The sequence below is a fragment of the Excalfactoria chinensis genome, chromosome 5 (genome assembly GCF_039878825.1).
Source record: "Excalfactoria chinensis isolate bCotChi1 chromosome 5, bCotChi1.hap2, whole genome shotgun sequence".
Classification (NCBI taxonomy): domain Eukaryota; kingdom Metazoa; phylum Chordata; class Aves; order Galliformes; family Phasianidae; genus Excalfactoria; species Excalfactoria chinensis.
Genome location: NC_092829.1, coordinates 28,893,772 through 28,917,239, shown reverse-complemented (window position 1 = coordinate 28,917,239; position 23,468 = coordinate 28,893,772). Strand labels below are relative to the sequence as shown.

Here is a 23,468-nt window from a genome sequence, read left to right as displayed (position 1 = left end):
TATATCTGGTGATTCCTGAGTATTCTCAGTGCCTGTTGCTAGCAATGCCCAACAGAGTGCTCAGTATTTCAGCCAGATCATATCCCTCTGAAGTCAGTTTTCCTTTACCCTTGGCAAAGAGCGGCACAGGCATTTATAGAATGAAGCCTCAACTCTGTAAATACTGTATGCGTATTTTATGTTAATATCTAGAACAGTCCCCTCATGCAGTCCCAGTAGCAGAGTCGGGCATCTGATAGAGCTTATGCTGCAGGATTTGGTACAGAATGCAAGAGGGAAACACGTCAGAGGAAGGAGAAGCAAACACATAAGAACATGGCAGGGAAAGGCAGAAGAAAGTGGATAGGAGTGCAGAATCAGAGGGAAAAGGCAGGCAGTAGAAGAAACCCAAAGATGAGAATTTACGTGACAAGAGAATTTAACAGTCAAAGTCAAATCAACAGATGCTTTTGTTTGTTTGCTTCTTCATTTCTCTTAATGGAAAGGTGATGAACAGACACAGGCACATCTCAGCCCCAGTTGTTGGTGTTTCCCTTGACCTGTTGCCTGTGAAGCACAGCTGACAATAGGCACCACTGACTGCAAAATGCAACTCCTTTCTTTGGTCCTTGCAATAAGAACCAGGCAGAAGCCTGAGAAAAGGTAAAGCATGTTCCCAAGATACTGCCAATACCTGGGGAGAAAAGAGTGTTTCAGGTTTGCTCTGAGAGAAATTAAAAGGTCCCAGTGAGCCTTCTTCAAAGGCTCTGCAGAAGAAAACCCCAGCAGCAATATCTTCTCTGTATTATTTATAGTCAGAAAGTGATTCTGCTCTCTAATACACCTTTTCAAACATGCAACACTTGTGCCTATCAGCACTGTGCATGGAACCCAATGAGCCCTTTAGGTCACAGCGAAGGCCAACTTTCTCTACAAGGTTAGCTTGTGTGAGGAATGTGCAAGGACAATCATAACCTGAAATTCAAGCTGGGCTTTTCTGCATCATACAGTGACAGTAAAATGTTCCCGTGGTAGTAGAACAGAGCTAGTAGGCCTGTCGGTATGTGTCAGGGCAGAATACAGTGTTTTCCAATCCTAAGCACACAAATCCCCCTGAAAAATCATCAGATTGACCCCATGTCCTTAAGATAACAAAATAATCAACCCCAAGCGTTTTTCCTGTTCATGCTTAGCTTTATGATCCATTAGGCTACTCTTAATTTCCCTACTGCAACCATGGGAGCTAGAAAAATAGAAATGAAAACTGAGATGATGATACAGGCTTTTGGTTTCCAAAGGTGGGGCTTTAGCAAAGACTACCCCCACCAACGTCAAGTTGGCCCTGCGTGGATTTCAGGAGCCCACCCAGGCACAGCAGCTTGCAAGACCCATACCTAAAATTACAATGCAATCTGCAATTACAGAACAATGCTGACAATAGCATTTTGTCACTAAAATAAGGAGAAAGAGTTCTGAAGACACATAGGGCACGTGTAGTGGAGCGGGGAGTAACTAAATCAAAGCAGCAATACTGTTCAGTAGTCTTCCATGCACTGCAACTGGCTAACTGAAGGGTTCTAGGCTGGCATGATATCTCCCTCTGTAGATGTTAGTGGAGCGCTACTCTACATGATTTTAGATGAATCTGTTGAATGAACGTACTGCCACGTACATTAACAAGCACAAAAATCTGGCAGAGTATCTGACCCTGCAGCTCCAGTTCCAAGGTAAGACGCTCGTCTCCGTGCTATTGTAGAAATTCTCTTTGCAGAATGCAGCCAGCTCGGTGGTATAACTTGCCCTCAGTTCGCAATTTTCCATTTCAGACTCACTGTCTCTGTCTTGGTTTCGGTCTATTTACTCGGAGCCATTTCTTAACAATGTCTAATTTCCTCAAGGAATCCCTCTGAGTCCCCTCTCTTGGAAATGCTGCCATATCTTTTTTTTTAATCATTGAAAGGCACAAATATCCTTCCTGAGCTCTCTTACCATCCAGCCTGATTATATACATAGATTTCAGTCTCCATACATTTTCAACACAGTAGGAGTTCCCAAAATGCAGCCTCTGGGGATAGTAAGTGTGGCCCCAACTGCAGCTTACCAAGATGAAAACAAAGCCGATCAGGTACTGTTTTTACTGTTAATGAGCCTAACCAGCAGGCAGTTATAACTCAGTCTGGAAGACATAAGCTGTTGGAATTGCAGTGCATTCATTTTTTATTTATAGCAATGCACATTCAAGTTACGAGGAGAAGTAGCCCTCCAGCATCCGGCATTTTGCCAGCGCCTGACCATCACTGTGACAAAATTTGAACATCTTGAAGATATAGAGTGCCTGTTGTTGCTTTTATCGATAGCATGCCCTTCCTTTCCCACCCCCAGTTCCCTGGACTGCCAAAAGTGGGCAGCTAAGCTTTGTTAACTTAGGATTCAGACTTATGAAAATGAAAGAAATTAGCCATTTTTCTTTCCCTCTTGATGGTGACGTACAAATCAGACGTGCACTGATCCTCTGGTAATGAAGAAAAAGCTCATCCCTTCTGGCAAATGCAAGAGTAAAAATGAACTAATGAACAAGAACCATAAATAAGCAGGTTTCTTGGAGAGGTAGCGCATTATTAGCTTGCTGACCTATTAATGGCTATTTTAACTACCTCGCCCAAAATCACAGTGACTGAAGTGTTTAGCCAGAGAGGCTCACAGAGCCCTTTCAGGAGGGTGTTATATGAGGAACACGGGGCAATTCACCTCACCTTGCTACCAGTTGGTTTCCAGTGTAACCCCTCCTCTGAGTTTAAGTTACAAACCTCAATAACTGTGTGGCAGACTTGACAGCAATTAACATTTCTCAGCCACCAGCTGGGTTTTAGAATCTCCTTATGTAGGTTTTACAGGCAACCTGACAGGGTGCTGCTTTGAGTCGAGGAGCTTGATGATGCACCTCTGAGTATGGGGAGGTTTTGCTATTGTGCTCAGGGCGAAGGCATCTGCAAACTGTGGCTACAGACAATTGGTGGAGTAAGCAAAACAACAGCAAGCCGTTGTTTGGCACATTGAGTCTTGCTTTCGTCTTTTCCTTAATCTTCTCAACGAGAGGGCCTCACAGGAGGCACTGTTGAGAATTCATCCTTATTAGCTTAGGTGTCTAGTTCTGTGTATTGCACATTAGCTGTAATAGCCACCAAATGTCCTAGAGTATTCCCTGAGCCTAAAACCCTCAACATTCAGTCTTTAAAAGTGAAGGAGAACTTTCTAAGTTGTACAGAGCCAAGAAATACAAGTTGTGTTTGAAAATAACTAGCTGTTGCTGGAGTCAAACTCTCATCAGTTTCAAACCTAGCCAACAGCTTCCTAGCCCATCCGTGCCAACGGCTCTGCTCTCGGATGACTTGGGATTGCTTTGTGGCAGTAGACTCAGGCTGAGAGCAGCTTCACAGGGCTCTAAACCCAACAGTGCTTGCGCAGCGAGTCCCACTGAACGGTAACAGATGCAAGCTTCTTTTCCCCCTCCTCATTCCCACCTCAGATAGAGCACGAAAAAAAAACAGTTTTATGTGCGGAGTGCTCTCCTTTTTAACCAGTCCTGTCTCTGGACTGCATGCCGCAACCCCACTGCAAGCACAGCTGGGCTGGCTGAGCCCCCCGCTCTGCCTCTGCAGCCTTGCGCCTCCTTCCCACGCTTTGAACCAAGGGATGAGAAACCGCTGACAAGGAAGGTGAGACCAACGTGCCGGGTTTCCCCGCAGCGCTCCCCCGGCCGGGTTCTGCGGCACCGCCGGGACCTGGGGCCGCGATGCCGGCCCCCGCCCAAACGCTGCGGTGCTCCCACAGCCGAGCGGCCCCTCAGCACCGATCCAGGACAGCCAGGTCCCGCGAGGTGCTCCCAGCCCAGCCCCGGCTCTGACATCATCCCCGCCCGGGCCCCAGCTGCTCCCTCGGGCGGGAGCTCCCAGTCCCGTGAGGGTTATCCCCGTGCTCCGGGGGCTGTGAAACTATTTTCTCCCCCAACGACGAGCGGCGCGTGAGCAGTGACACCGTACACCTAAGGACACCCCGACACACGCTAACAGACCGAAGAAGGAACAGCAACACTTCTACCAGCGCCGGCCCGAGCCCGGCCGCGCCCCCGGAGGCCGGCCCTCCTACGGGCCCGACTCTCCCGCCCCTCTCCTCGGCCGTTCCCGGGCCGCCCCCCCGCGAGCGTCGGCTGCTGCCGCTCGGCCCCCCCGCTGCCCATTGGCCGCCGGGCGGGGGCGGGGCGCGCGCGGCGGGGGCGGGGCCGCCGTCAGCTGTTCGCGGGGCGCCCGGCGGCGGCGGTGTCAGTTTGGCGGTGGGGAGGTGCGGTGACGGTCCCCCCTCCCGGGGCGTCCCCATCCCCGCGGGACGCCCGGCCCGGCCCGGCCCGCTTGGCGGTGAGTGCCTGGGGAGCCTCTTTGCCGTCAGGTCCGCGGGCGGCAAAGTGCTGGGGCCGGCGTGACGGCGCCGCCGGGGCGAGGGTGCGCCCCGGGACGGCCCGGGCGGAGCGAGGCAAAGCGGGTGCGGCGGGGCCGGTAACGCGCGTGTACGTCCTGGGAAGCCGATCGCACCGCTGTCCGTGCGTGGGTACCGCGCGGGATCCTCGGCCGCCCGGGGCTCGCTTCCTTGTAGGACAGCGGCGCGAGCGGGGTTGGGGAGGAGCGCCAGACCGAGGGAGCTTGCGGCGGCTCGGAGCCCTTCGGGCTGCGGGGTGCCGTGGGGAGCCCTGTCCGCCGGGGCCGCGATCGTCTCTCGGGCGGGGGGAGAGCTGTAGTGTCGTGGGGAGGGAGGAGTTAAGGCGCTGCCGGTGCCGGAGCGAGGGCGGCCGGCTTTGTTTTGGACGCTGGCACGCACGTGTGCTGAGCCCTCCCCCGGCTCTGCCGCGCGGTGTCAGCGCGGGGCATGTGACCGCCGCACGGAGGAATCCCATTGACGCGCCGCTGGGGGAGCGCGGCCGGGCTGTGCGTCCGCTGCTGCCGCGGGCGGCTCTCGGTTTCGGCGGCCGTCGGTCACTGAGCTGTGCGCTCTGCTCTCGGGAAGAACTGAAGTGAGCTCTAGGGTAAGTTGTCCTCTACGCTGCTTTGGCGTTCTGTCCGCAGCACTTCCCAAGTGCTCTGAAGTCTGCCTCAGCTGTGGGAGGACCAGTAAATCTTGCTCTTTGTAACCTCCTTCTGTGAAACGTTTGGTGCCTTTGTTGCACTTTATTGTGATGATCGCGTGTGTCCCAGTGGGGCCCTGACGGATTAGACTTGGCAAACCTTGCTGTGAAGATAAAATACACGATCTCTTTGCCTCGCTGTCAGATGTGCACCCAGGGCAGAGCTGGCAGAAGATCTGTGCCACTGTCTCAGGACCTGTGACTCCCTTTGGTGCGCTGCCCTTAAACAACTGATGAGGTTGTTGTGAATGTTACGCGAAGGCAGCGTGGCTGTCATCCATCCCTGGTGCTGCTATCCTTTCTGCAGGCTTCCTTTGGCGCCGGTGGAGAGCCAAGTGAGCTGCTGGGGTGCGGTAACCCAAATATATGCCCCTCAGCTGAGGCCCTGCACACACGGCTCGTGACCCGCTCAGGCCCTTTGTCTCTTCTCACACACTGGTGTGTGAGTGCAGCTCACCTGGGGGGAGATGGGAGATCCAAGGGGAACACTGAACACGTTCTTATAAAATTATTATTAATGTCTCCTTCAGGCTTGAAATTCCTCTTGCTAGTCTTCCGTTCTGTTAAATGCTTCGCAAACCAGAGCAAAGGAAGAGACGTGAAGAGTTGAATTTCACTGCCTTGTTTGGAACTGGGTGGAAATCCTGGAGATGGATCTCTTAGGAGACTGTCTTCCAATGGGGTTAGATGCACAGGTAACAGTAAAGGGACTTGTGGCTTTCTGCAAAATCTGCTTCTAATTACTGTATGTTTGCAAAGAGCTCTGAAACAGAGATTTAGGGTTTGAGTTCTTTCCTCCGCCATCTTTGTCCCATTTTGTGCTGCAGCAGAGCTTGGGAGTATTTGCTATGGTGAACGCAGAAGTCCTGCTCTAAAGCCTGACACTTAACAAATGTGGGTTGTTTGTTTGTTTTGTTTTCTTTTTTCCTCCTTTTCTTTAGTAGTAGGACAAACTGATGCACTGACATTGCATGTAGCCTTAAGGGTGAGAGGGGTAATGAAATGGCTGTGTTGCCAAGTTTGGGACATGTCTTGAGTTGAGCCAAGGGAAGAAATGGGAAGCTGAAGGGAAGGTTGGTTTATGTTGGGAAAAGCTGTGGAGAACTTCACAGGAACAGCTTTGCCAGCTCTTGTGAGCTTTGCAGCCATTGGGGTTTCTTAAAAACCTGGCCTTGCAGCCTTGTGATTATGAACTCTGTTTCAGCAGATGGGGGAAAAAGTGAGTGGGGCAAACCATACAGTTCAAGTAGAGCGGGCCAAAGCAGAGCAAACCCCAAAGAAGCTGACTGGAACAGGGCAGCTTGAGGGATTGGGGCCGTTTTTACAACCAAGTGTCTTCAGTTTCTATGTGCTGAGGTTGGGGGGTTGACTCCTGCCCTGTGACCAGCTGAGGGATTGGAGCCCTGAGTGGAGTCTCAGACACGTGAATTTTGGCTCTCTCTGGCCAGGCGCACAGACTTTCTGCAAAGCCCCGATCTTTAACACTGAGTCTCTCACCTCTCATGCTCACCCAGATGGACTGCACTGGGAGGGAGGGGGCAGCAGACATGGAAGCAAGAGTTGTGTTTTACTGTCGGAGCAGAAGGCATTGTCTCCTGGATGTGATTCTCGTGTCTTAGCTGTTTCCTCAAATGTCTCTTTATTGCAGGAGCAATGGATCGCCCCAGCTACCTGGAAGAGGACTATTCTAGCCTGGATGGGCTGGACGATGACGTGTTTCACTCTGATGACTTTGGACTTGCAGGTCAGCCTGGTGAGATGACTGCAACTGGCATTTTCACACAGAACCAGTCCTACAGCTGCCTTCTGGGGAGGTTTCAACTATTTCCCCTCACACACTGCTGTGGTCCCGGTGTCAGGCATCCTGAGCAGCAGGACAAGGCAACTCAAACACTCAGCCCATCCTCCTCCAGTCAGGATGTTATGTTGCCTTGTGGAGTCACTGAAGAGCCCCGGAGACTCTTCTATGGTAAGAGCACTCCAACATCACCAGCTTTTCAGCAAGGAAACTGTCCCTTCAGCACTCCCCCAGTCAGGCAGTTTATTTCGTTAGAGCTTTAACTTAAAAGACTTAAATTATTTTTACTTTTGTCCTATTTCCTAAAGAGCGGCAACTTGTATTTTCTTACCCTTGCTTGTCATTGCAGGAACTCGGCACTTGCTGATTGCTTCTGCTGTACTTGATACGTCTACTTTTTTTTCTTTTTCACTCTATTCTGTCACTTTATTTTGCTGCCAGGCATTCAAATGTTCACCATCTGTCATACCCTACCATTTACCTACTTTTTTTTTAAACCTCTTGTGCTACTCATCCACATAAGAAAAACTCCTGAAAGTTTGCAATGAAGAGAAGAAAATGCAAGAATTCCCACCTAATGGGACAGACTTTAGGCTCTTTACTGGAATTAAACTTGTTGAATAAGTAGCACTCTACTGGTAATTGATGGGACACCACTCAGTATTGTGTATCCAATCCAGCCTTAATTCAAGTCAGTCTCACTGAACACCAGAGAAAACAACTGAGAAAAGTCTGAAGGCAAACATACAGTAAACCTTAAAGGGGAACAACTTAAGGCAATGATGTTGGAAGAGATGTAAAAGTGTCATTAAAGAAAAACCAACACCTCTGCACTCGTCTGAACCGTAAACAAGCAAAAAGAACCAAGTGGAAGATCCTACCAGTCATTTGATTAGGGGAAGCAACACAATGTTATGCTTAATTGTTAGAAATCTAATTAAAGCTGAGCAAATTAAATTTGTACTGCATGTGTACGGTATATGCGGTCATTGTTTGGGCTTTACAAGCTGGACTTTAAAATGAGTCAAAAAATCAGGATTATGTGCAACTCTTTCTGTATGCCTGAAGTGTAATGCTGAATAAAAGAACCATTCTTTGTGCTAGGAGAATGACTCTGCTGGTCTCTGTTTTGTAGGGAATGCTGGTTACCGCTTACATGTCCCTCCAGTTGGCTTTGCATTGGATCCAAATCTCCAAGAAGAGCCTCAGGAAGGTCAGCGGGAGGCACGTACTGAGGTGCAGATTGCACGGAAGTTGCAGTGCATTGCAGACCAGTTCCACCGGCTCCACATACAGCGGGTAGGGTGTTTCCAGAGGGGATGGTGGGGTCTTTCTTATCCAAGAGTGGTGCTCCAGAAGATTGGCTCCAGGCTTCAGCTAAGCAGGCTGTTGCCTAAGGCAGCCACGGGCTGCCAGTAGTGACAAAACAGCATGGTATACCTATGTATTTTGCTCATGCTAGATTGATGGATCACTGTAAAAGACTGGCAGGTTAGGGGGAAGAGCATGTATAGAACTGCACTTATTGTCTGGGAAGGTAGCTGCTGTTGTCTGCTATTCTGGCTCTCCTGATTCATCAGCAACAGGGTCACTGATGCTTTCCCTAGCATTTTACTTTTCTTCTCTGCTCTCCTTACCTCCATCATCACATCTTCTGTGGTACAGCTGGTTGTCTGTGACTTGTGTCAGTTCCTCATTTTGGAGATGACAACAAGCCTAGAGTCTGTTTTGGCACTCCTTGTTGTCTAGGGATAGCTGTCTCAAGTAATATTGCATACTGTGATCATGCTGGATTTGCCAGCAGCTCCTCTGTGAGACAGTCCTAGCTGGTGTCTCAGATTTGTGACCAACTTCCTCAAACATAATATAGCTGTAAAATGTCATCAAGTCTGAAAAACAGAATCTTGTTTTACTTTTCTTTAAAAAAGAAATCAATCAAACAAACAAAAACTTTGCTGTTTTTTAAAGAAACAAATTAAAAGCCACATCCCTTAAAAATGTAGATTTTTTCTCCATTCTCCCTCCCTTCCCCTACTGAATGGTAAACAAGTAGAAATTCCAGCCATGCAGAGTTTGGTGACCAGAGTTTGGCAGCACTTTACTACTTGTATGCAAGTCCAGCAGGGTGTTGCAGTGTGTATCCAACTGTGCATATGAAGAAGTTGACACTCTTGCTGACTTCAGAGAGTGACTTCAGAAGCTTATCTCATTCCATATGTGTTGGTGTTGTTAATTTGGAGTCTGTTGCAATTCTTTTCAAAGGTAAGTGAGTAGCTCTGCCCTGATCAGAGGATGTGGCTTGTAGCAGGGCAAAGTTTTAGTTGTCTCTGTGATAAGAAAGAGAAGATGGAAACAGGACTCTTCTTAACGGAAGGTTAAAGCTGTAACAGGAAGATTAACCTTTAGAAAGGTGGATTGGGCTATGAATGTCATTTTGCAAATTACAGAAAACGACGAGTAACCTCAAGCTTTTTAGCATGTGTTGTTGGTTGAACGGGGTTTTCCCCAGCGACACCTTTTCATCGCAATAGCTATCTACAGCCAGATTGTCTCAGTAAAAGGAAGGCTAATGTCTCCAGAGTGGAGGAGCCCTGGAGTAAAGTGGTGGAACTGGTTGTAACTTGACCCCTTGCATCTCGGGGAGTGAACTCATATCTGTGCCTTGGAAACGCATCCAAGAATGCCCACCCAAAGCGGTTCTCTGAAGCTGCCCCTGGTCTGGCTTTTGCTGCTTTTGGCCGCGGGGAGTGCCAGCCTCCTGCGCTGTACGCAGGGCTGCGGCTCGGGCTGCCCGGCCAGCCCCAGTGCGTGCCGGCCAAGCATGTGGGAGAGTTAGTAAACAAAGGCGTCCGCCTGCACTACCCAATCCTGCAGCCAGCGGAGGAGGAGCTCTGCTGTCTTTGTTTGGACTGGAAGAGCAACAAGTTGTAAAGGGGGGGGAGCTGTTCAGCCACTTACGTTTGAAAACAAAACCGAAGAGATCCAGAAACGTAACCGAGGATGGAATAGTTCAGCCAGTGGTTCTCCACAGCCCGACCCTGGGATAGGCCTTGGCATTTGTATCTGCTGGGGGATTCTTTCTCGTTTGTCAGGGAAACTACTTACTGAGCCACATACTAGTGTCTGAGGCACTGTTCCCCATGGAGTGTTTTGTTGAAATGTCCAGTCCCCTCCAAGCCCTGCATGGAGGATTTCCTATGGCTTTTGGCATGGCTGCATGCAGTCCCTATGTCCCGTGTGCAGTGACTTTTTGCAGCCTGTCACTGAGGAATTGAGCAGCCTGCCTCTGGAGAGGCATGGACTGGCTTAACAATGTGTTGTGGGGCAGTCTGGGACATGGAAAACCAGGCTGTCATCTAGCTTGCTGTAAAACTGAACACAGATTTGGATGCCCCATTCCAGCCCATCTCAAACGGCCAGTCAAAATCAACTTTCCAAAGTGATGTCTAGAATCAGATTTAGAAAACCACAAAGTTAGTCACACCACTGTGGTCTTGTGAAGTCCTGAGAGAGAGCATGGCTGGTTTTCAGTAAGCTGTGCCTCTTCTTGGGGACTATAAAACATCTTATCTGTGAACTTGTGAAAAGAAAAAAAACATGCTCTCGTTCAGCAGGAGTTAGGAGAGACTTCCAGTGTTGGAGTAATTCACGTGGCCAGCTCAAGAGTTGCCCTCACTTGGCTCTTGAGTTCTGTGAGACAATCCAGCAGTTCAGATATAGGCGCTCCTTTTGCTCCTGCAGCAGCAGGGCTGTGTTGACACAAAGGCTGTTGGTTGTTCCCTGGCTGTGAGAGGGAACTAAACAGGCAACTGCTGCTGAGGCTGACGTCACTGAGTTGTCATTGGACTCAGCTGCATGCACAATCTAACCCCATCCCACACTGGGAACCCTAGAGAGTCACTGTTATCTCTTCCCTGTGCTCTCTGGCTATGTGGTGTTTGTTTTGTGGTTCTTGGCTATGCAAAAGATTTTTGGGTATGCATCTCGTAAGAAGAAGAAAGTTGGCCACACCTATGCTTGTTTTTGGCATGTACACCATTTTCAGGGTTTTATTTCCTAATAATGTATTAAACAGAATACAGTGGTTTAAAACCTGACTTTTTAATCCTTAGAACAGCGCTACAGCAGTAATACAACATTCCCTAGCACTCTGTGGCTTTAATCTTTTTAACGTGCTGAATTTATCATAGGAAAGACTTGAGCAAAGCTCAGTGTTTGTGAGCATCAGAGCCTGGCTAAAGATTAATCCACTTTCAGAAGGGCTCCTCAGAATGACATGCAAGACCGTCTGTTTTCTAAAGCTCTTTAGAGGCAGCCCTTACCTGTCTGAGGCTGTGTAGCCTCTGGCAATGATTCCTCCATTCCACATTTCTTGCTCTGCCCCTTTGAAAACAATACACAGCTGAGTCATGCTTTCTTTGGGATAACCGGGCACCAGTTGCATTCCTCTTCATTTGGAGCAAGCATGCATTTGCCATGGTATCTGTCTGACTGTGGCCCAGCCTGTGACATAGATTGAAGGGTGTACTTGGTGGCTGTGAGGAACAGAGCTGGGCTTAGGGTCCCTGTTGGTCAGTCAGTCAGCAGGGATGTGTTGCCTTTGCCTCCTTGTCCAGGCCGTGGCAACAAGTACTCAGGCTGTTCCACAGGTCCGGAGTGCACTTGACCTCCTTTGCCTTGAGGAGAGGTTTCAGTTTTGCCTGACAGTGAATTTCATGATTTGCTGCACCGCTGGATGGAATGTGAGTAGAAAACTACAGGTTGCAGCAGCAGTGCAGAGCTGCCCTATAGGAGAATGTGGATTATGTAAGACTGAGATGGATGATGCTGTATATCGGTGTCGCGCCCCTCTGCTTTGACGTGGATCCATTCAGACACTGAACACTACAGGTTGTAACAGATAACTATCACAGCAGGCTGCAGCTTTGAGGGGACCATTTTTTTTTTCCATGTCTTCTTTGTTGTGATCACTTCATGGGGAATGAAGTTGTGCCTTTAAGAGTCAAGGAATAGTAGCCTTGAACAGTTCTGGGCTCCAGTCCAAGCAGAGCCACTGACTTGCTGTATGACCTCAGACAAGTCTCTTGACCTCCTTGTGCTTCAGTCAACCCATCTGGAAAGCTTGGTTTTAAAAAAAGCTGACCCTCAATGAGAACCAGATGCCGAATCAGAGCTGAGCTTTCTTGAGTAAATAAGTGCATTACAAACAACAACAAAGCTCCTTTCCAACACATCAGGAATCCTGCAGTTGATTAAGATGTGCTGACCATGCACAAAAAACCTCCCATGAATTTAGCTATAGAAATTGTTATTTCTGACAGTTCCCAACTTGATTCAGCAGATAACTCTTGCTGTCACTGTGCAATGGAGCCGAGCAATATGTGGAGTCTGGATGCCTGTATTCCTCAGTCGTGGACAAGCTACCAGACTTGTACCATTTGTCTCAATTTAATGATACTGAAAATGTATGGGAGGAAATGTTGTTTTCCTTCGAAAGTGAAACTTGTTACGTGTTTGCATATTTTTTCCCCTCTGTGTCTCATGAGAATTATTGAGGCCTCCTCTGAGATACCTTTGCTTACGCAATAGGGAGCCTGGGTGTCTTGTCAGAAGCTTCTTAGTTCAGCATAGTGGGTACACAGCACCACCTGTGCAAGTGCTATCCAAAACTCCAGCAGGCTTTCTCCTTTGTTTACTGGGGACATTCTGGAAATTTTAAACTTAGGTTTTTTTACTGTATTTTTATTTTTTTTTTAAAGAAAGTTCTCCTTTACATGACTTTACATTTAAAATAAATAAATAAGTCAGAAAAGACTTTTAATAATGTAGAAATTCCCAGACTGATCTGCGACTAAGCCTGTAGCACCAACATCTCCTTTCCTTGTACCTGCAGTCTCTCTGAGACTTGGGGTAAGTGCTTTCGTTTGTTTCCTGAATAGGTTTGTACATCTCAAGATCTCTGCTTCTGGCTATTGTGGGCTAGTCTCTGCTGCTGCTGTACAAAGCAGTGATCTTAATTCAGCTTTGCTGACTGTGGGATTCAAGCTGGTGCAGCGCTTGAGTGTCTGGCCAAGTGTGCAGGAGCATGGCATGGGAGAGTATCAGGCTGAGAATTCTCTAAGTAGGTGAGCCCAGTGTAGAGAACAGGGGAGAGGCAGAATATGAAATGGATAAAATTGAGAGGCAGAGCTATACGACTGGAATCCTAAGCCTGAGGAAAGGAGTATGCTGGGAGAGGAGTTCACACAATTGGTGGAGTCAGGATCTTGAAATGGGAAAGTGGAGGCAGACTTTTTATTTTTATTTTTTAATTTTTTTGCTTAATTTTGTTAGATTTCTTCAATCTCATTGGCCAAAACGAAAAAAAAAGGGGTGAGCTTGGAGGTACTCGTTCCCTTATACATACAAATGACATGGCAACCTGTTGCCCCATGCCCTGTTCTGATGCTTCCTAAATCTTGCTGCCTATGAAGCTGATTATTTGATATTAGGTTAACAGAAGCTTGCTTGACCCTTTTAGTTCTGTTCTAAAATAAAATACTTTGTTACACAAAGGATGGAAATGAAGAGCAAGAACACAACTATGCCACTGTATAGATGCATGTTTCTCCTATATTTTGAATTTTGCATATAGTTCTGATTTATTTTCTTCTAAAAATAAAACAGCAGAACTGTGAAGGGTTCAAAGGTAAAGAAGGATATTGAAATCTCTCTATGAGAAAGGAAAATGGGCTAGGACAGATAAGCCTAAGAAATATACAAGGCAAGGCAGCAATATTAATCTGAAATCAGAAGTGACATGAAGTTGTGGATAAACTCGCTTCTCCCAGTACAAGAACAAGGCAAAATCAAGTCAAGCTAGTAGGAGACAGCTTGAAGTAAATAAGGTAGTTTTTTTCTGTGCAATACATAGCTCTGGGGCTCTTTGTCAAGAAGGACTGCATCCCAGTACTTTACCTGGGCTCAGGGATAACTGGAACAAGTTTATGGCTATTGCAAAGGTCACTAGGTAAACAGAAACCAGATCTGACTCAGGAAGTTGTAAGCTCAAAATAGTTAGATGCTGAAAGAGTATTAGGGGGAGCTATTGCATGTACTTGCCCTCTGCTTTTCCTCAGACAGCCACACAAGGCTGCTCTTGAAGACTAAGCTGTACAAACTCAATGCAGCAGTTGCATGCTGTCATGGTTTTCAGACTGTTACACATGAGTTTAATAAAGAAACAAAACTTTGGTGTCAGCATAATCGGTTTTTTGTTTTTTTTTTCTTCTGCACTTTCATCTGACAAAAGTCTAAAGTGTATTACATTTGTTTCTGGTTGTTGTTGTTGTTGTTGTTGTTGTTGTTTTTGTTTGTTTTTTTCCTGCTAGAAAAAGTGGATAATGTTAAAAAAGCAAAACTTCTTGCCTTATTTTGGTAGAGGAACCGGGCAGAGGATAGGGGAGTCTGGTGGTGGGAGAGAAGTGAGGTCTGCGTAACAGGATGCTGGGAATGCCTCCTCCTGGGGTACTTTCAGGCAGTAGAGCTACAGTCTCAAAATATCATGATTGCACCCCCTTAAAAAATATTAAGTATTTTCTGGGACAGTACAAGTGAAATATGGTGAGGCATTCTTCAGTATTTCTAGCATCACCTGATGTATTTTTGTGTGGTTTAAATAGTGTGTGGTGCTTCACAGTGTTGTTTTTTTGTTGTTTTTTTTTTTTTTTTTTTGCAGGCTGTGCTGCATTTCTTCAGCAATGCAACAGCTGAGAAATAATTTTTCAATTTAGAGATAGTTACATTTAATATTGCACTTATTTGTTAGCATGGGAGAGAAGGAAACACAGGTTAAAACTTGTCTGAGATCATGCAGTGATCACAGATGGGAACCCGGCAATTCAGCCTACAGTCCTCTGCTTAGGTTGGTCGATCTTATGAAGATACTGTTGTCTCTTGGGGAGATGATGAGATACTTGGAGTGATTATTTATGGTAGGAGTGTGCATGTTTGCATTTTACCCAATTAAATTTTATGGTAGAAAGATGGGGAAGTGAGGGTCCAACTGCAGAGTTCTCCTTTGTTTTAAGCCAGTGAAGGGGAATGTCCCACTAGCCTTTTATAGTCTGTTTTGTTTTGCTGTTTGCTTGGTGTTTTGTTTTTTTTCTTGGTAGCTGCCATTGCCAGTGGCAAAATAGTCTTTCTGAGGACCGCGCCACAGCCAAAAGAATAGCAGTCTAAAAATAAAGCAGTGAAGCAACTTCTTTTACCCCAAATTAGTCTTTCTGATGTAACCTGTTACCAGAGTCTGGCAATGGAGAGCTGCAGCCATCTCCAAGAGGCCCCGTAGCAGCAGCGAGCCCCTGAAGGCTGCACTGACCCCAGCGAGTGAGGAGGCAAGAGGTGCAGTGCGTGAGAATGGATCTGCCGGGCAGTATTTGTGCTGTGGCTGCTGTGTTTATATCGCTCTCTAAATTTAGCCTGTGAGTCATCCGAGCTGCTGACGAGAGGCGGCTGTGCCCGCAGGCTGCGGCGCTGCACCTGCCTGCCCCCTGCTCCCCCTGGTGCGGCGCAGCACTGCCTTTGCGCTCGTCCCACTGCACTGTTGTCCCACAGAACTTCCAGAGCTTTGCTTTGCTGGAAGCCTGAGGTGTGCTGTAATCACTAGGGGGTGTTTCCCGTGCGCTGCACAGTGTCTCAGAGCCAGTTTAAATGCTAAGAAAAGAGATCTGCCTCTGTTGCCTGGCTGCAACGTGTCCTGCTCCCGTGCTCAGCCTGCACAGCAGAGGACGGGTGTCCTGCATGTCCGAGCTGCACCCTGGATCCCAGAATGGTGGGGAGTGAGCCCTGCCCAGGCACAACTCTGAGGGCAAGGCAGCACCAGGTGCAGCCTGTGGAAATACAGGACCCTTATTTACCTTCTCCTTCCCGCCTCTGCGGTGGAAAATAACTCCGTGCCCCGGGCTGGTGCTGTGGGCCTGGGAACGCGCTGGCCGGTGGCTGCCCTTCCCAGCTCGCAGTCAGCTGGCTGTTGCCATGGCGCCTGTCTGCTTCCACTTCCTGCAGGCTCGGCCCAAGAGGAAGGCACAGACCAGCAGCTGCCTGCTTGTTTGTGAGCTACAAGACAGCCCAGAAAGGGCTCACCTGCACCCGAAGCAGGTCTGGGCCTGAGGCCTGCTGACCAGGCTGGTGCTCCTCCTGTCCATCCTCTGCCTCACACCGTGTCCCTCTCTGCCAGTTTTTTTCTGCTCCTGTGCAAGGAGGAAAACCCTTTCTCTGCAGGAGCACACACACACACACTGCTTGTCTTGCTTTGCAAAACAAAGCCCTTGCTGGGGCTCTGTCCGAAGGAGCATTGCTCAGGAGAACGTCTCTCTCAGCTTCTAATATTGCCCTGTTCAGCAGAACCAGAGGCTGTGCGAGTCAGGACATTCCCTGTCCTCTCTCTGTGCTGCCATGCTCTTCCTTCTGTTGTTTTCTGTTACGGTCTCCTTTTTCTTTCTTTCTTTTTTTTTTTTTTTTAAAGTACATGCATTATTCTTTGGTCATTAGCAATCACAGCTGGAAAGACCTGAATTTGATTTCCATTTCTCTCTCCAACTGTGAGGGACATCTTCTGTAACCTCTGTTGCTGTGGGGACTGTGACTTTCTAGTCTTTGTGCGCTGAAGCACATTTTGTGGTAGCACAATGTGCCTCCAGCCACCTGGCAGCCAAAACAGCCCTCAGCGATGAGTCAGCAGCTGTTCCCGGTGTGCAAGTATTTTTGTTTTCAGTGAATAAATAAAATCCCTACTACTTATTGCTGGTACTTGTATTAGTCATTGAAGAAAGAATGATGTTTTTATGTGCACATATGCCAGTATTCTTTTGCTACAATGTTGCTGTTTATGTTTGTATTTTAATCCTTCCAGTTAAGAGAGGATCAAAATTTGACCCTTAACCATCTCTGAACTGTGAAGTAAAGTCAAAAGTCGCCCATAAGCTGAAGAGGGCAGACAGGTGCACAGTTCTTTATACGTGATAGGAATGTGCCATACCCACATGCAGCGTGTGCATGTATGATGAACATATTCTTCATGGACAGTAATGGCTCCTCTGTCAGATGGTAAAAAATAATAGGATTAATCTTTTAAACATTTATGCCCATGGACTCGAGGAGCTGGCTGAGAGATGAAGTTTTCTTTAAGTTGTATCACCTGTACTGATTTTCCTTTGAGCACCGTGTTCGAGGGCTTGGAAGGAGTAAAAACCTTTTGATATCTGGGTTGCTGTTTGATGGTTGCATGTCTGTATACTGATAGCATAAAACAAATTAGGAGTATTAACTATGAGGAGAGAATAAATGTAAGGTCAGTTCTGTCTCCCTTTAATTTGCTTCCAGGAAAGTTGTTGTCACTTTGTTGTTTACCAGTTTTCTGGCTTTTGTCAGCACAGCTCATGCTGTAGGCTTTGCTGGTGTGCTGTTGGTGCTGCACAGAACACTTTTCCTGTAAAATGCCCTTTCCTTGTGACTCATTGAAGCATTCATGCTAACATCTCAGACAGACAGTCTCTTAAGGATATCCCCTTTAAAAAGCAGCTGCAATAGGAAATGGTTTTATGTGTTTCCAGCTTTTTGTTGACTTAGTGTTTTCACAACTGTAGTCTTGGTTAGCGTAGAGGGCAAAAAGAGCTTCTTTTGGTCTTGGGGAAGAAGGTTCAAAATGCTTGTTGTTTCTGGTATATGGACGTAGCAAGGTGTTCATCCCTGATACTGTGCTGCAGTAGTAAGACTGAGTGCTGAAATGCTACAGTGAGGGTCAAATCAGCATAGCAAAGTTTAGGAAAAGTACTGTCCCAGGCTGCAATAGTCCTGAGTTCTAGAAGACTGCAAGAATTTACTTATTTACTTGAAACATACCACATCTGAAAAAAATTAGATGCAGAATTCATAGAGTCATTCTCCTGGTTTTTCTGTCCTTCCTGGCAGCTGAATTATACCACAAACACCAACAGCAAATCCATAAACTTCCCCCCCCCCCCCCCCCCCCAAAAAAAAAAACAAAAAAAAAAACACAAACAACCAAAAAAAAAACTCCACCAAAAGGAAAACCACCAGTTCTGAGATATTTGAGTATTTTGGTCTTGGCAAAGACATTTCTAGAGGAAAGCTCTTGAAACTTGTGAGAAGTACTTTTTTTAGGCTCAGAAGTTCTTTCCATAAATTGGTTTATCTATCTCTGTTGCAAATTATATCTACCATTTCCATTCTGTGGCTCTTATCCCATGCTGAATTGGTGCCACAGAAAGCAGATCAGCCCTGAAGTGAAACCATAATTATGAAAGCCCTGTTAGCTAGGCTTGCCCCAGATAGAAGCAGTCCATCTTGCTCTTCTCCTGAAGCTGCCTTGCTGTCATGCTGGCACAAGCATTGATTTGACTACGTGATAGCATGGATCAGATGGATTAGGATGACATGATCAATAGTAAAGGTAGCTTCTTTTGGCAGATCAGTTCTGGCCTCGATCACTTTCCTGCTCTGTTTCCCTTTCCAGTACCAGTGCAAGGTGAGGACAATGCAAGCAGACCTCTTCAGTCTGCAAGCCAGTGAAAGTGTGTGTGAGCTACAATCCCCATGGAAGGAAATGCTGGCTAAATATGGACCCAGGAAAATAGAAGGCCTGTGGTCTAAGCATAAAACCTAGAAAGTTGTCCTTGGCCTGCTGGAAGGTTTTAGGCAGCGAGTTGCCTCATGCTCAGTTTTTTCACTCCAGAACAAAATGAATGATGTCAATATCCTTTGTAAAGTTGTTTGAGATCTTAGTTTTTATAAACGGGGGGAAGCAGGTTGAAATGATTCTTATTGAGCTCTTCTTTGTATGCAAATTTCATTGAGTGTCTCATGCAAATAATGAGAAACATTTTAAACTGGAGAAAGAAGAAAATGCTTTACCAAAAAAGTAGTGAAATTAACACAGGAGAGTTTCAAGTTTAGCATCTTTGATAGTGACTTTGAATCTCCATTACCAGTTCCCTGTAAGACACTTATCTTCTCTTTTGTCCGACAATGGAATGAAATAATTTGCCAAAGTAACTGTATTCCCTACAGAGTATCTGTAGTATGTTTATCCACTCTGCCCCTCCAAGCATAGTTCGGTGCTTGTGGTAATTGCAGAAGAAGGTATTGTGCTTGCATGCTGCTTCACTGACATGTTACCATGAAGATCTAAAGGAGCATTTAGCTTAAGCCATAATAGCTTGATAAATGCATGGTATCTAGATGTCATCAGAACATCAGGTCCCGCGTGCGTGCTTGAGCAGGTTTGGAAGTGTGAAGGAGGGTGAAAAAGGTCTCTGGAGTTTAACAAGAAAGGACAAGCTTGGTCAAACTAAGAAGCAAACAGGAAAACAAAGAGCATCTTGATTTTTGAGAACAATTTAGGTGTTTGTAACCCAGCCCTAGAGGACAGTGTATGAACAACTGTTTTCATGTAAACCTAGCCATGTTTGGGCGGTCTGTATGGACTGAACCCAGGACTGGTTCCTTTGATATAGATGATGCCAAGCTCTAGAATTGCCATCTGTGGATCATGCACCAAACACAATAGTGTTTAAATGTGTGATTAGATCCATGAGAATTACTCTAAATCCAGGAGACAACTGGTAAGTCTTGAGGCTAAGGAGCACAAACCACTGCTAAGATGCAAGATGAGCACAGGTTTTCTGAAGCTGTTTCAATATGTGATACAAATGGCACAGACCTACTTGTGCCTAAGTATGAATATAAATTAATATTTGGGATGGCTTTGGAGAGCTCATCTCAAATATGCTAACTCCAATTGCAGCTCTCCCCTATTTGTGATTATATAAAGAATGCCTTACAACCACGTTGTTCTGCCCTATTGGGCTAATCTAAGTTGAAACATCTTGTTCATATAATGTGCTTCAGTGCTCTTTTATGAACTCCTGTGTACTGAAGCAAAGTTGTTGGAAGTCAGTCTTCTGATTCCTTGTCTGCTGGGGATTGGGGGGAAGGGGGGAATCGGGGCTGATTTGTTTTGTTTTCCAGAAATGATCAGTCCTGCTTAACAAATATGGAATTCTGGATGAGAAAACAAAGCCTGACTTCTAATAGAGAGCTGGTTATTGAGGTGAAATAGTATCTCGGGCTGAGCAATGTAAAGAGAAACCCACCTGTTTGTGTGAGATGCCATTAAAGTGCGGGAAGGTGGGGGTATAATAAGAGCCACTTTTGCAGGGTGATTACACATAACAAAAGAAGGGACAGTGTCCCTGCCCCAGAGCTGCATTATAGAGTCTGGTGTCCCCCTGAAACTCAACTCCCATGTTTCTTCCCTGACAATGGGACCTGAAATAACCTCTTGGTTTTGGTTTTTTGTGTGTTTTCAAGTATGTTCTTGCTTAAGGTTTAATTGGCTCCAGTCAGTAGGAAAGGGCTCCAAGGCTGATTATTTATGGCTTACTGTCAAAAGTGGCTATAAAAAGGGCAGTATTATCTTGGAGATGCTGGGAAGGAAAATGTGGTGGGGGGAGGGTGGGGGAGTGTGTGTGTGCACGAATGTGTTTTCTTGTACTAGATGAAATCAGAGTTTTGCTGTCTCAGCAGTGTGGTTTAAATTGAAGATTAACCCTTTGACCTTCACGGTGTCAAATCACTTACAGATGGATCACCAGTTATATTTTTACTTTTTTTTTTTTTTTTTTTTTTTTTTTAACTTTTGGGGCAAAGGGGGGCTTTAAAAAAAAAAAAAAAAGAAAGAAAGAAAAAAAAAAAAGTTGTTTGTTCATGCAGCTGGGGCTTTTGAAAAGGCTCAGAAGCCAATCTGATTAAAAACAGCACTTGGCTAAACTCTGCACAATCCTACAAGCAAAAAAAAAAAAGTTTAATCCTCTTGTGCACAATGCATAAAGGATCTGCTCTTTTCTTTTTGTAATGTTAGAGCTACAATTATTTCTGGAGAACTTATCATTTCCCTCTCCCCTCTCATCCCTTGCTGCACCCCCTTGTTATGCTGATGGGATTAAAGTGTCTGCTCTTGAAAAGTGTAACTGAGTTGTTATTGGAAAAGAGAAGTGGTATGTTGCAATTCTAGAAATATAAATAACTTTGTTTCAACTGTTCTCTACAGCATCAGCAGAACAGAAATCAAGTGTGGTGGCAGCTTTTTCTCTTTCTACACAACTTGGCCTTAAATGTGGAGGCGAACAGGAACCGCACTGGGCAGAGGTGAGCTTCACCCACCTGTTTCAGGCCACATCCAGTCTGCAGGGAGCACTGAACAAACACTGGTTCGAGGGAGAGACGTGCACACCGCCGGCCGGATGTGAGGACTCTGAAATTCTTATACTCGTCTTCAAGTTTGGGGTTTTATGGACTCTTCTTTGCTGCTCCCTGCCTTGCGAGGCGGGGAGCTCTTGTCCAACACTGTCGAAGGAAAGCCAGAATGTGGATGTGTTTGGTAAAGCTTGCTGGTGGTTCCCCGCACCGATAACCTCTGTGCAGGAGAGGCAGGTATTAGGCTAACAGTTTCCTCTGCCCTGTGTGTCACTCAATGATAGAGTGCAGGAGTGTCATTTTGACTGCTAGTTAAAAATGATGTCTGAGGACTGATGACTTTGAACATCAAATGTACTTTGGGTATCTTCACAAGCAGAGATGATTCCTCCATGATGAAAGTTCTTTTTAACAGTGTAAACATTTCAGTAGCTTATATTCAGCAGGTTACAAGTTTTCTGAATGGGTTTATTTCTTTGCATCCTATGTGAGACAAACTCATGAAGAAATACAATGTCCTCAATCTTTCCATTGGGCGCCAGTTGCAGCTCTCTTTGTCATTGCTGCCAATAGACCAAACTGTTTCAGTTGAATGTTCTTAAAAACATTCCTGGAGTTACTGGTGGCTATTAACTTCTGTCCCTCTTCACTTCCAGTTGAGTACTCACAATACCCGAAAGCCAGCATGAAACTAAAAACCATGGAATATGACACGTGTCATTTTTTCTACAATGCTATTGTAAATGCTTTTATTAGTTTTATGATGAGTGGTTTTGTTTGTTTGTTTTTCTCTCCTGTCACCATAATGTGGTTGGCTGGGAAGGCTTAGGTCCCAGGTGTCTGATTAGAATTGCTTTAGGATTTGACAGGAACATTAACTAGCAGCTAGTTTGACACATACACTGTACAAACAATCTGTTCATTACTCCATTAAGTAGTGTTTGGAGGCATATACTGACTAGTAGCAATAATATTATTTCATGAGAGACCTTCTAGTGGTTCCTAGTTTCTATGCACTCAGAAATTTGTCCATGCGATTGATGCTATCGGATCAGCACAGGAAAATAACCCTACCAAAAGGATGCAGCCTTAAAGATCTAAGGCTTCCTCTGTGTAGCCTTAAATATCATTAGTTCACAAACCCAGTGGTAACTTGGGTAAAATATTAACAGAAAAAACAGTACAGACTTCATTTTTTTCAGACCACTTCCATATCTCCACTGCACATTGTTGTAGATCTCAAATTACAAAACTAGCTTAAGGAAGATCTGTCCAGAGAATTGCTCTTTAACCCCATTACAAATGTTAACTTCAGCTGCTGAGAAATTTTTCTGCTTTTGGTCAACTCTGACAAATAGGCATTACTGTATGAGAAGAGTAGTTTACTTGCACATATACTTTCTCCTCCATCCCTCTCTCTGCATATTTTTCTGCAATTCATGCTTTCTCTGGTATTTTGGTATGATGTCATCAATGCACTATAGTGTATGGTAACAATTTGCTGAGCGCATTTAAATGTGGACTTTCTCCCTCTTTTCCAGCTCCATTTTCTCTATCTGCATCCTGCTTTATTGTGGCAAACTGTGCTTTAGCTCCCTGGAAGAGGTGTCAAAACCTTTTTTCACTTTCATATATTCACAATCACTCTCCTGCAACATAATGAGAGTTTGTGAGAAACGCTTTTTTTTTCTCCTTTTATGTTATTATTATTATTATTATTTTCTAGCTAGGGCTAGAGTAATTCGTTTGTCCAAGATGATTGATAATTCATGCAAATGAATCTCAAGTAATATTTTAGGGGGTGGGTTTTAGGATGGGGGGAGGTTCTTGGAGGGAGGGAGTTGTTTTAGTTTTTTTTGTTGTTTCTTTAAGCATGTGCACTACAGAGTTACCCGGAGGGATACAAGTGCTAGCTGTTGCTGACTATGTTGCAGCAGTATGAGAAGCCACTCTCTACCTATGTTTTACAGAGATGAGGCTTTCCATACCTTGCTTTGCACAGTCTGCTTGGACTAAACGCTGGTCATTGGAGAACAAGGACTTTAATGGGGCGGGTGGGGGGGTGGGGGGGAGGAAAGCCTGAGGGGTAGTGTGAGAACAGACTGAATTGGGTGCCCATAAGAAACCAGATGATAAGGGCAAGACTCTTAAAATGGAAAATTTTAAGATTTTAAAAGAGGCTGGAGTGCATGTGCTGAAGCTCAGGGAGCAATGCAGCTGTGTTGCCTGCCAGCATGCTCTAGGACTTGACGCTTGCATTTT

General features: G+C 45.9%; 1 protein-coding gene across 8 annotated transcripts; it reads left to right on the top strand.

Annotated features, from left to right (window-relative positions):
* Positions 1-4,263: 4,263 nt before the first annotated feature.
* On the top strand, positions 4,264-23,251 carry BMF (Bcl2 modifying factor). 8 transcript variants are annotated; one of them, XM_072338249.1, is made up of 4 exons: positions 4,264-4,391; positions 6,801-6,896; positions 8,086-8,249; positions 21,061-23,251. In XM_072338249.1, exons 2-4 carry the CDS (start codon positions 6,806-6,808, stop codon positions 21,160-21,162), a joined length of 357 nt encoding a protein of 118 aa, XP_072194350.1. In that variant the 5' UTR covers positions 4,264-4,391; positions 6,801-6,805; the 3' UTR covers positions 21,163-23,251. The 8 variants fall into 8 exon arrangements, with proteins under 8 accessions (XP_072194350.1, XP_072194346.1, XP_072194344.1 ...); XM_072338245.1 differs by having other exon boundaries at positions 6,801-7,121; XM_072338243.1 differs by lacking the exon at positions 21,061-23,251 and adding an exon at positions 5,683-5,847 and having other exon boundaries at positions 6,801-7,121; positions 8,086-8,732.
* The last annotated feature ends 217 nt before the right edge of the window (positions 23,252-23,468 follow it).